This window comes from Nesoenas mayeri (assembly GCF_963082525.1).
Source record: "Nesoenas mayeri genome assembly, chromosome: 1".
Taxonomy (NCBI): domain Eukaryota; kingdom Metazoa; phylum Chordata; class Aves; order Columbiformes; family Columbidae; genus Nesoenas; species Nesoenas mayeri.
In genome coordinates this window covers 140,603,112-140,615,775 of record NC_137541.1, presented here as the reverse complement: position 1 = coordinate 140,615,775, position 12,664 = coordinate 140,603,112, and the positions used below count along the sequence as shown (strand labels likewise).

General features: G+C 42.0%; 1 protein-coding gene across 1 annotated transcript in view; it reads left to right on the top strand.

The window, feature by feature from the left end:
* The window catches only part of QTRT2 (queuine tRNA-ribosyltransferase accessory subunit 2), a 14,442-nt gene extending 1,778 nt beyond the window's left edge, over positions 1 to 12,664 (top strand). Inside the window, exons 3-8 of the mRNA XM_080360333.1 lie at positions 1,933 to 2,009; positions 4,710 to 4,919; positions 5,806 to 6,005; positions 8,619 to 8,770; positions 10,308 to 10,425; positions 11,408 to 12,664. Coding sequence (XP_080216459.1) covers positions 1,933 to 2,009; positions 4,710 to 4,919; positions 5,806 to 6,005; positions 8,619 to 8,770; positions 10,308 to 10,425; positions 11,408 to 11,669 — 1,019 coding nt within the window. The 3' untranslated portion in view covers positions 11,670 to 12,664. The remainder of the gene's footprint in view (positions 1 to 1,932; positions 2,010 to 4,709; positions 4,920 to 5,805; positions 6,006 to 8,618; positions 8,771 to 10,307; positions 10,426 to 11,407) is intronic.

Below are 12,664 nucleotides of genomic sequence, written 5' to 3'. Positions count from 1 at the left end.
CTGAGAGGAGTTGTACTGTAGCCCCTAGTCACTGCTGCAAGTGGATCTTGCTAAATGCAATTTCTAACTTCTTTTGATGAGGAGAATTAGAAGTTGTTGTGAAAATGGCTTTCCCCATGCAGCTGTCCAAATATGTTTCCAGGCAGTATCTTTCTGCTGAAGCTGTCTTTTTGGATTCTCATAAAACAGTTGGTTTCATCTGAAGATTTCCCATGGGAAATCTTTGTCCAGTATGAAGAATAAACAGTTAAAGTACCCCACATCAAATCAGTCTCGGCTGGTGAATGCTTCTGCCTCTGAGCTATTCCTATTCTGAGAAGATGACAGGGGATCAATGTTGGATTTGCAGGAGCTTTGAGGAGCTCAAGAAGCAGGTGGAGAAGCTCATTTTTTCTCTGTTTTTTATTCTTGTGAGTTTAGTGGTCAGACTGTACTTTCTCCCTGGATTCTCCTTCAATTTTTCCATGTTAAATAGTCAATTTTAGGAATATACTCAACTTTATGGATAGTCAAATGCAAAACAGTCAATGTTGCCATAGCTGTCAGCTGCTGCGCCAAACCTTTGTGATCTTCATCAGTTCCTGTACTCCATTCTTGGACCTGTTAATGAAGGAAATCTTTTTCTTAACACCTTGGTGATAAGAATGAGTAAAGCAGCAGTTCCTGTGTTTGTCACTGTCCTGGCTTTTTCCTCTGGTTCTCATAACAGATGAGTAAAGGCCTGACCACATGCAGTGTGCAGCCAGGATCACTGTTGTTGGCCTCATGTGGTGAAGCAACCTGAGTGCACAATGAATGCGGAGTTAGCATCTGGTGTGAATATCTGTATCATAGCCTGGATTTATATCTGGGGAGGTAGTTCAGAGAACTGGAGGATGATCAGCCAAATCAACAAGGTTCTTCTCTGGATGCTTTGTCTGCATATCTCAGGCTACAAGGGGTTTAGAGTCAATCTTACTGAAGTGATGGCATGTCTGTTTAATTTCTATAATACACAGACAGTTCTTTATGTATGGAATCTAGCAGACTTTGCAAGAAAAAAAGCTTCTGATCTGCTAAAACTTTTATCAAAACTGAGGTATTTTCATGAGTGTTTTGTATGTGCCAGTTGTACATATATTATTAGTATATACAATAATGTAAATTATTATATTTTTTTAAATGTTCCAGAATTTTTGTCCTGTATACTTGGGCCAAGCACTTTTTTACAAACACATTAACATTTTGACACAAGCAAAGTTTTGGCTTGAATTTCCAAAGGAAGTTTGCACCCAACTTTCAATAAACTTCGACTGCCTTGGGACAAAAAAAGAGATTGAAAATCCCTTTTATCTGAAACTTTTTAGAGGCTTGACCAGTTTCACTGACTATCTGTAAATAGAAAACTGTACATCATTGAGACACACTATCTAGCTTTCTGGACATTTGAAACCTTGAGTCTGGCAGGGATGATAAATTTATCATTTCTGTAGCTGATCTGTTCTCTCAGTATATGTTGTCCTTCCTTAAATGTTTCAGGCTTGAGGCTGTTGCTTGGTTTAGATTGTGTCAAATCTCAGATATCTCCAGTGTGTCAGTTGAGTGGTCAAGTGAGTCAGTCAATTTTAGTAGAAGGAGTATTAATCAAGAAGAAACATAAATAAATCTCGAAAGAGCTGTGTAGGTTGCAGAACCAAGGGGTGTTATTTGAAAGTTTGTCCTGATGCTGTGCTCTCTGCATTGCAGCTACTAAAACTGGGAAAAAGTCTGTTACCTTTGTTGCTGAGAGAACAAATGAACAAAGTTGTTTTTTTTTTTCTTAGTCAGATTGGATGTGCTTGCGTATGGGAGAATACCCTGTCCCCTTTTGCAAGTTTACAAGCCGTGTATTTACATTGGCTTGGTTTTGGTTCATGAAACTCTATTCAATCAAAAAACTCTCTCTGTTTGCAGGTATGCCAGACACAGTGCTATACTGTTCCCTTCATGACCCAGTCATTCCCTGTCCCTCTGGCTACAACACTAACAAGGTACAGTAACTGTAAAGACTTGCAAGAATCCGCTTAAAGTTCCCAAAAGAAAGCTGCCAGTCCTCACCTCATCGGTGTAGGTACGCTTAGACAACCAGATGTTTTTTTATGCTTTATAGCAAAATAAGTGTCTGCACAAAGAGGAATGTCATTTACATGCTCCTGCCTTTGAGTAAATAAAACTGGACGTTTTCTTACTTGGCAGTGTGTTCTCTGAACATTAGGTGGCAATTTGGATAGAAGGGAGAGCTCTAGGCTCTCATGCTGTTGTGGTTAACATGGTAATAAAAGAAAATACATGTGTTTTAGCCTGTATGCTGAACAAGCTTATGGTGATGCCACTGATGAGCAATAAACTGGAAACCCTGTGTGTGTGGTTATAGTTTGCTACAGGCCCACAGCGGGGAAGAAATTAGTACTTCTGCAGGAAGGTGGCTTAGTGATCCAGGAGTGTGTGCTCTTGTAGATGTTTGCCCATTCCACCCCATGCGCCACCCGCTGCCTGACGACGCTTTGGCCTGAAGGGACAACTCCTGGCACCTGCTCCCATGTAGTCAGTCCCAAGGCTTGTTTGGTTATGGTCACATTTGGTGAAAGGTCACTGAATGACAGAGGATAGCCACTGCCATCTGGCTGTTGGTATATATTCTTTGTTCCTGGGAACCACTATTCCTGTCCCTCTGAGGGGAAGGAATTACCTGAAGTGTGTCTCTCCATTGTGCAGCTGTGAGGTGACAGCAGCGATTTAAGCCTGGGTGTTGCAGGTTTCATTCCTCTTTTTCCTTTTTTGAAGCTGTGAGGATTTTGGCACTTTGTTGCAAGGCCTTCTGGAGCTGGGTCTGCACTGACAAATACTTATTAAAACTTTTTGAAAGCAGTGGGGCAGAAAGCTCTGGATTCTGTGCCAGAAAGCCTGGCATAGGCCTGGATTTAAATAATCATGGCGTAACGCTCTGTTCTCTAAGCTGCATGGCTATTTTATTTATGAAAGCGGCTTTTTTCCTCTGGAGAACAGAATGAAGGTAACCAGACTTGATTACGCTCTCTGCTCTTTGGCTCAAACACTTCTGATTTTTGTCCACCTGCCTTCACCAGCTGTTTCTTGATGCTCTCACATAAAAGGCAGCAGGTACTAACTGGCCAACATGCTGTTGCAGAACAACATACAGATGTTGCATTCTAGTTATTCTGCAGGTACTAATTTGGGGACTCCTTCCTTTGGAGTTGCTTTTTTATTTATTTTAATGGGAAATTTACAAAAATGTTATTACTTTAAAGACTTTTCTCTGTTTCTTTGTTACTCAAATTTGGTGAAATTGGCTGATGAGGCCAAAAGTGATTAGGAGAGATGGATAGACAGACAACAGACGTGTATTTGCACAGTCCTCTTGTTTTTCTGTTGAGACGAGGCAAAAATAATGTTCTGCTCACATTTTTTTGCATCCAAATTCACTTTCTAAATCAGTATGCATGAGAACTGCACTGCTTAATCTGTCTGTCTGGCATAGACTCGGAGAATGTGTTTAAACTCTCAAGCCTAAAAAAGTCCCCATAACGCTTCGAGCTGTAAGCCATTTCTGATAGCTGAAGACAGTTCCTCATTTAAAAAAGCACTAATGGGGTTGCATATGAAAAGAACCTACCCTCTTTTAAGGGTTCAAGCCCAATACTTAACCTACCTAAGCACCTTTTTAAAAATTTGGAGCAGCAGTGCCTCAAGTCTAACAATAGTACAATGAAAGCAACTGCCAAGTTGCACTCACAGGTTAATTACAGATTAATTACAGTTAATGACAGAATAGGATGAGACATGGTAGTGTGCATAGTTGTAGTGGCTGTGGTAACATTTTTGTGAAAATGAATGTGTAGCTAATTGAGTGGTGACATCTGCTAGCCTAGAGGTGTTCAGGTAACATAACCTCTTTGTGCAGATGTTTTTGTTTTGCTTTTAAATCTTTTAAGGCTGTTGTGGAGTAATGATGGATGATGGGGGCCTGTGTGCTCACTCAGAATGGAAAGCATGTGTAGGGACTGAGAAGGCTGTGTGTAGTCCTGATGAGTACCTGCCGTTTCTTATGTTCACTTTGAAAGCTCTATGTTTCTTTTGCACTTGATATTTCAGTCCCTTCTTAAGTGCCTGGATTTGGGACCTAAAATAGCATTGGATTCTAAGATTAAATTGCCTAACGTTTTGTATTCTTTCCAGTGTGTCTGTGTGGTTTACATAAACATGTATATTCACATGTGCAGTGTTGATTCTCTGCTCGGAAGAGGAAATGAGTTTGTTGGTTTTGCACTGTGTACAGAAAATTAGTGAACTGTATTTCCCATTGCAACCTCTGCTGCTTTTCATGAGATGACAACATACATTTGGAAATTTAAATCTTCTCTTCAACATTTCTTCCAATTCTGCCACTGATTTGTGTGATGATAGGTCAGCTGCTCTATCTTGGAGATTTTCAAACATGTTGAGTGTGTGTGATGGTTTCATCAAAGACTCTCAGATATCCCAATTCGGTCATTTATCTTCTTTCACTTGTGCCAAGGGCAGCTGCTTATCTGAGCTGTGCTCCTGGACAGCCTATTTATTAAGTATGATTCCAGTGTCTGATATTTCACCAGATCGATCCCTTCCCTCCTTTGACTTGTAGGATCTGTTAACCTTCGCAACTAACATTCATACCTGTTCTTCCTTGACAGACAGTGTCCCTGTGGGGAAACTCGGGACGCATGGAAATGACAGCTTCTAAGTTCATGGACATACAGCGGGCCATCCAGCCAGACTGGTTTCAGTGCATCTCTGATGGAGACACCATTTCTGGGGAAGCTGGTAGAAAAAGAGCCAAGAAGTCTGTGGATAGGTCACTTTCCTTCCTAGATGTGTGCCTTCAGCTGCTAGAGAAGTCACCGGTAAGGTCCTAAAAATATTGATGCAAAAGCACTGCGGCTGCTTTTTGATCTGTGCTGCATCCCAGGCCAGTCCTAGGATGTGATTTAGTAGGAAATTGTGTCATACATATTTATCAGAGAATGCACCGGTGACAGTCCTGGAGGAGTTGTCACCAGTAGTGCAGTGGGTTTTCCTTTTGCCACCCTCTTAATAACTTGCCTCCTGTTTCAGGATACTTATCTCTACTAGTTGTGGAGAATTCATGTTTTTTCATTTTATTCCACTTTTGGACTGTTGCATTTCTTTTGCTACCTCCATGCTACATACACGGGCAGACTAGGATCTTCTCATTCAGATTAAGAAAACCCATCTTCTTGCTCTGAAGTCCCCTCAGTCCCAGGTGAGGGAGCACTTGCTAGGGTTTGCCAGTGCTATTCTTTATTTCCCCCAGCAGGTTTAAAACTTCCCTTTTGGTGACATATTATCTGAGTCTGTATTACAAAGGAAAATGGGTGACAGGAGCTAATATTGGTATCCCTTGAAAGGTTGCGAGATCTAGTGTCTGACAGACAGGATAATGGCACCCATTTTGTATTCTGCAGTGACACATGTAGTGCTGAGGGGCCTTCTATAAAAAGCTGTGTACAAAGTGATCTGTGGTTATTGCCTTCTGTAGGGTGGTGGGAAGAATGGTACCAAAATTGTCAGTGAGGTACTTTCAAGGTAAGGAGCAGAATTTTGTCTCTCCTAATCCTATTTCTACTTTACACTTGGACTTCACAGTGGGATTTGCTCTGGCAAATTCCCGGGAATGCAGGATTTAAGTAGCAGGCACCTGGGCTGTGAGATGTCTTGCGTGTCTTTGGCAGAGTACACTCTAACACTTGTAGCTTTCTCCTGGGCCAGGAACTACAAGGAAGTGTAATGTTTGGGGCAATTGAAGGTGGAGATATCTTGGAAGAGAGGCTCAGATCAGCCAGGGAGACTGCCAAGCGACCTGTGGGTGGCTTTCTGCTAGATGGCTTCCAGGGACGTGCCATGGCCAAGGAGACCAAGTTGAAACTGATAGCTGCTGTCACAGCAGAGCTGCCAGAGGATAAACCAAGGTAAGTTGTATGGGTAACATCCCAAGAAATCCGTCTGTCCTATTATGAGGAGTGTCTGCAGGCTGCTGTGCAATATCACTGTAGGAAATAACTGTATTGCACAGTGTGTGTGCCAGGCTGCATAAATTCTACCACTTTGTCTTCAACCCTTGGTTCAGTTTTTAACTGCGACTGGCACCAAGCTGAGCTCACATTGTGGGTTTAGGTATTCCCCACATTTGGAGAATAATCAAGATTTTAGTTCAAGTAGTCTTTCTTTTTTAGGAAAAATCACAGGTAGGACATGTCTGGGCTTCTTGCATTTGGCCTCCAAGGCCATCCATGGTTTACTTCAACTTCAGCTCAAACAAGAATGTTGTTATCCACCTATTTTACAGGGACCTCTTCTGAGAAAAACTGTTATGTTCCACATCTCTCTGGTCTGAACTGGAGGAGAGCAGAAAGGAGTGCTGAGGGAACCCACCAGTGCTTATACGATCTTATGGCAGCAAGGTCTGACCTAGTTACCTGAGGCACTGAGCCTGTGAACTACCAGAGATGGTACAGCCTGGCTCAAAACGTGTATTCTCTGCTTAAACTGGCATAGTTTAGGGACTGTTGTACGTTCTGAGGTATGGGTTATGCCCATCGGATCCATGTCAGAGACTGGGACAGGAGTGGTGGCATTCTTGGCTCTTATTTATAAATGACTAACTAACTAAAGACTTCCAGAAAGTGTGTGCTAATATTTGCTAGTGGTTCAGAACTGGAGCGGCTTCTTAGCATTGGGTTGAGTTTGTTGGCTTTTGCATGGGTTGCTCATGCTACTTCTGTTGATACTGCTCTCGTATAGGTGCCCTTTTCATCGTTTCCTGAAGAGAGTGACTCAGGCCCCATTTTTTTTCTGTAGCTGTGCTGCCCTCTGCTAGCTGAACATTGCTCTGACCTCATGGTGTTCAAAAGGAAATAAAATGCGAAAGCATGTGTCTGGTGTTGCAGCTTGTTCGTGCTTAGCGATGCCCAGGGTTTGAATTTTCCTGACAATTAGGCGCCTAGCTGTGTTGTTGCCGTCCTGTCTGGTTGAGGTACTTATGAAGATCCCCTGGGAGCATTAGAGTCCAGTCTGCTGAGCTAACCTTAGTAGCTACAAGTGCATCTGCTGCATCTATCAAATTATTTGCTTGCCTGGTTAAGACAAGTGTTTCTGACCTCTTTGTAGGAAGAAAGCTGGTTAGCCCTCGGGGGTCTTGTAATTACCTCAAGTGAATTTCAGACAATCCTGCTTTCTTGAATCACCCTTGCCATTCTGGCTGGAAAAGTTGTTTTAGAGCAGTGTTCTTCAATATGAAATTCTCGAGAAGACAAACACTTTCTGTGCTTCACCCCAGAAACGACTTTTTCTGTGATAGTGAAATGATCTTGCAAATGTACTCTTTAAAGTACCTCCGTGCACTTGGAGGTGCTGGTCTTCTGGTAAAATTTATTTTCCTTTTCAATAGCGTTAGAACCCTTGCAAGAGCAAATGTTTGTCCTTAACTTGTGCAAAGTTAAGTTTTAGCAAAGGTTTTGATCATATATGCAGAGCTACTGTTTTAACTATTGAGAATAATTTTCTCCCTGCCCTGAGAGCCTGAAACGTGACACTTATGGTATAAACTTCTCCCATCCTTATTCTGTACTCATCAATTTAATTGGAACACTTAGGAAAGCAACTAAAAATGGCACCTTGTGACTTCATTTATCAGCCCCTGTGTATTTTCCTAATTATCTGTTTAGATCATTGCCCTACATTAGTTTCAACTGCTGTCAGCCCAGCCACACACCTGCAGGAGAGCAGGCACTGCTCTGTTTTCTTCTGCTTCACCCACCCTCAGGGAAGCTGCCAGATAAATTTGGCTAACAGCAAGATCTCTATTACCATTGATGGCAATCCAGCTGGGCTCTTCCTGGCTCTCAGTGCCATGTCCCAAGGGCTGTTACAGCTGAGGTTTTTTTGTTATATCACTTGAGCAGGTAGAGTGTAAAGAGGAGGGACGAATAAAGCAAGGAACTACTTGCTATGACATTTCTCATTAGTGCATTCCCCTCCAGGCAGTTCTCCAAGTGCTCTATGGTGTGTCCGTCACCTGGAGGCTTGGATCTTTGACCAGCCATCTACTGCTGTCTCTGCTGCTCTTGATCAAGTCTTCTTAGACTGTCTCCTAAACAGTCACCAAGCAAAGGGGTCCACGTGTCTGGAAATTGGTAGTTCCCTGGGGCACAAACATGTCTAAGGCAAATATCTGTTTTACAGCAGAGATGTTAGATGAAATTTTGAATCTAAGTGCATTTATGTGCGTATGTGAAAGAAATCAAATCACTTCAAACGTAATGAACAGAATGAGGTTTTCCTGCAGTAAATGAGGGATTATTGCTGTCTTCTAAGTGGCAGATAAATAAAAGCCTGTCATGTACTGGATAGGTCAGAGGTAGGGAAATGGAAGCACATAGGATTCTGAATGATGACTGTCGTACCCACTTGCATTTTGGTTAGCAGTTGCAGGGATAAGTTACATGCATGTGTCTTTTCCTTCAGGTAACTACCTGATTCTACTCAGAGTATTCTGGGTTTGTCTTCTTGTGTGTATCTTACAGAATCATCCATGGCGTAGGCAAACCAGATGAGGTGCTTGAGTGCATTGAAAGGGGAGTGGACATTTTCGAGAGTTTCTTTCCTTTCCAAGTGACAGAGCGAGGCTGTGCCTTGGTTTTCAGTTACGACTGCCATTCAGGTCCTGAAGCAGCAGGTAGGCTTCTTGATGGTCATTATAATTTTTACTGCATCTTCCGGTATTGTGGCAAGCATAACTCATGCTTTGGAGGAATCTATATTTGAGGTTTTCGTTCCTTAAATAAGTGCAGTAACCACTGGAAAAACTGAGATTCCACAGTCAAATGTTGCTTTTGAAGGTAGGGTATTTTGGTTTTAAACCTGTTTAGGTGAACTTGAGGCCTCAATCCAGGATCTGAATGCCTGATTAGCCAAAATATGTTCAAGTATTTTGTAAACACTTATTGACTACAGGGGTTTTGGTTCAACACCATTGACAAATTTTCTGTTACCATTAGCAGTTAAGGCTGGACTTACAATATTAAGTGGAGATCTATGATACCCATTCAGTAGAATTAACCGAATATGTGTCTGTTTTAGTAATGTATTTTTGAAGTCCTTTCTTTCTAGCTGACAAAAGCTAGGGATCCCATTTTTTTGGCAGCTTTCCTCTCTGTCCTTGTATTCACCGGTTCATATCAAAACAAAAAGATGTTCATAACTCATTTCCTCATTACGCTGTGAGATGAGAGCATGTGTATCACCCATTAAATCATCTATCAAATGTGTTTCATGCAGCCGTTTTGTTTTGGCCTATTAAATGCTTTAATACAGAAAAACATTTTACATTTTTCCTCCTGGGTAGAACCTAGCACTTTTCATGCCTGGCTAATTCAAAACCAGCTGAATAGAACAGAACATCTTGTTTCTTTGTGCTTGCTGCTGGCTTTTTAACCCTTCTCTTCATTTATTGTTCTTTACCTTGTCTCACCTTATTCTTAAATCATAATATTCTAGGTAAGGACAATCTCTTTTTTTCTGTGTCTGTTTAACACTTGGTACATGGATCGTGCAAACATTAATATTGATGTTTCCAGATACATCTCCTGCTTAAGAACAACCCTAAAAATGCAAACCTAAAAAATTACAGTGTGATGTTTTATTTTTAAGATAGACTGTTGAAAAAGCAGATGTGGAATCTACATCTGCAGTAGCGCTACCAGTCTCTTTTGATTCCAATTGTTTAAAAAAAAGACAAAAAAAATAGAAGTATCTAAATCTCTGAGCCTGATGACAGCATTAAAAGTAGAATGATTGAATGCAGATGAGTTGCCTGTCTACTCTAACAAAATCTCAATAAAATCAATTTGTTCAGGTGATTGCCTTCTGTTCAGCATGCAGTTCAGACTGAAAATATTTTTGACATTTTATCAAGAATTCAGCTCAGCAGAGCAGCAAAAAGTTACACAGTTGTTTTAGCTCTAACTCTTCATTAGGTTTAGCAGATGAGTTTTCACTTGATTCTTGCTGTTTTGATCATCTGAAATTGTGTTTGTGTTAACTAACCTATGACAATTAAAGAAAAGTAGTTGCTTACTATAGGCAGGAGGTGGAAACTTGAGGCAGGAGTTTTAATGTGACAAGAGAGTAGCAGAAACACCTGCTGTAAGGTTGCTATGCTTCCTCTGCCCTTGCTGTCTGTTCACGAAGGGCTGTTGTCTTTTATTTAAAAGTTTTAAAGCAAAATGGGGCCCAGGACCTGGAGGAGAATGGCGCCGAAGAAAACCAGGATGAAATCTCCAAAGCTGATCCAGAAATGACACCATTTGAGATATTTCTGAAAGACAAAAGGTACGTGAATTTGTGAGGAGGGCTTGTGCAGCTGTATCACTACATATAATGCTTTTGTCCTCTGTATTTGATTGCATGTGGTCAGTAGCTGGAGGGTAGGCTTCATAAAACATGAAGGTGTTGAAAACGGTACTTCTGGACATTGAATGGAGGGCAATGGACAAGTGTTCTAGCTTGTCGTCAGGCAACAGTGTATGTATGAAAGCACTGTCTTTTGCCTGTCCTCAAGTCAGGGATTTTCTGGTTATTTATCCCAGCAGACATACTGTGGTCATAACTATGTTCCACCTGAAAGACAGTAGGTTCACAGAGGTTGTCAGGGGATCATTTTGGTCTTTTGCATCTAACTTGGATCATCTTGAGATGCTAGCTTTTATTTAAACTGTGAAGAGCCTCCACTTCCTGACTTAGTTTGGGCAGCTGCAGAGCAATTCTGCAGTTTCTGGATACTTCACAAAAACTTTGGCCAGTGTTGCTGTCTGTCCTTCCTTCTCTTTTCCACAGCTGCCACTAGGCTGTCTGAATAGACAAGTGTGTTGCTTTGCTCAATCCTCTCTCTACTTTGTGCGAATGGTGCATCTTACTTCAGAGGGCAGTACTGTTAATCAGTATATCCTTGTTTCTGATAGCTTCCTCCTTTGTAGATTCTGTGATAGCTAGTGAGGCATCTTGCACTGCAGCCTCTTTGTCAGGGAAGGCACAGCTAAGGCCTCTCTCTGCTGTTAGCTGTGATGTAGTCAAAGTTATCCTCTGACTTAGATGTGTGGCCTTTTGGCCTTGTAATGAGTTCTGGCATGATATCTGAAGTCCTTTGTGCCAGTGCTGCTAGTCTTGAATGTCAACACATTTTACAGCAGCTGGATTCAGGCTCTCAGGACTTCAAGGCTCAGGTCCCTACAAAAGGCCTTGTAGTAACTGGATAAACTTTATTGCTTGAATTGGTCTTCTTAACCTTTGTTATCCAACTTTGCTTCCTTCTTAGGTACCAAGATGATTTTGGTCCTTTGCTGGAAGGATGCACCTGTTACTGTTGTCAGAGACACACTCGTGCCTACATCCATCACCTCCTCATGACCAAGGAGCTCTTGGCGGGTGTCCTGCTCATGATGCACAACTTCCAGCACTACTTCAGTTTCTTCAGTGCCATACAGGATGCCTTAAGAGACAATAAACTGGATCAGCTGAAGAAGCTTGTCTTCAGACAGGCACTTCAAGGCCCAGCAAATATGAAGCCAGGCCAGTGAATACGGAGAGGATAGAGGAGGTTGCAGGCTATGTCCTTATCCAGCAGGACTGTGTAAGGTAGACTGCCAGCAGGGTCACCTGGAGCTGTTAGTAGTAAAATGCCTTGCTTCCTGGAGGGAATTGAAAGGGACATTTGAAGAAGGTCTTGCTTCCTGGTGGGGAAGGAAGACCTCATTCAAATATCCCTTTTGGTTAATCGGCTTGGTGCGTTCTTATGGTACGGAAGAGCCTGAACATGTCACAAGACCAGTATTGTTTTCAGTTACTTTGTTTTCAGTTACTCACTGTTAGTGTTCCATATGGAATGACAGAATTATTGAACTTGTGATTGAAGAATCAGGGCATACACTTAAAATTGATGCATCTTCCTAGAGGCTCAGCAGCTGTTTTGGACTCTCATTCCATACCCAGTGGATCTTACAGGTAATTATTTTTTCCAGAAAATCCTAGTGATTTGTTTGTCCTATCATGCAGCTTCTTGATGAGAGATCCCAGCTCAGTCTAACACACTTTTCCTTGTGGCCATTGCCAACATCTATGTCCCTGAGAAGGACTGACTGGAAATACTGCTGTGTTCGGTGGCACAAGAGACTGTGTGTGTACTTCCCCCTCTGGCCGCCTGCAGTGCAGAATGTTCCCTGGGCCAGGAGGAGGCCCTCTGCCTTGGCCTGGCCTTGAAAACCCCTGCCTCAGGGCTTCCAGTCTCTGACATTAGAGCCAGAAAGAAGAGAAAATGTTTAATCCATGTCCTGCTATAGAGGGTTTTTTTGACTTTGTACCCTTTCAGCTGTATGGACTAAGATTTCACTCCCACACTAGCATGTGGATGATAATGAATGTACAACTCTTTCCAACTGTCCAAGCACTGGTCAAATAGCAGGCTACGCAAATGTCAATGTGAGATGGAGATGTAGAAGAGATGTGTTGTAGGAAAAGGCATTTTACAAAGATTCTTGTGGCTCCTTGTTTTAAAATATGACTTAGTTATGTCACA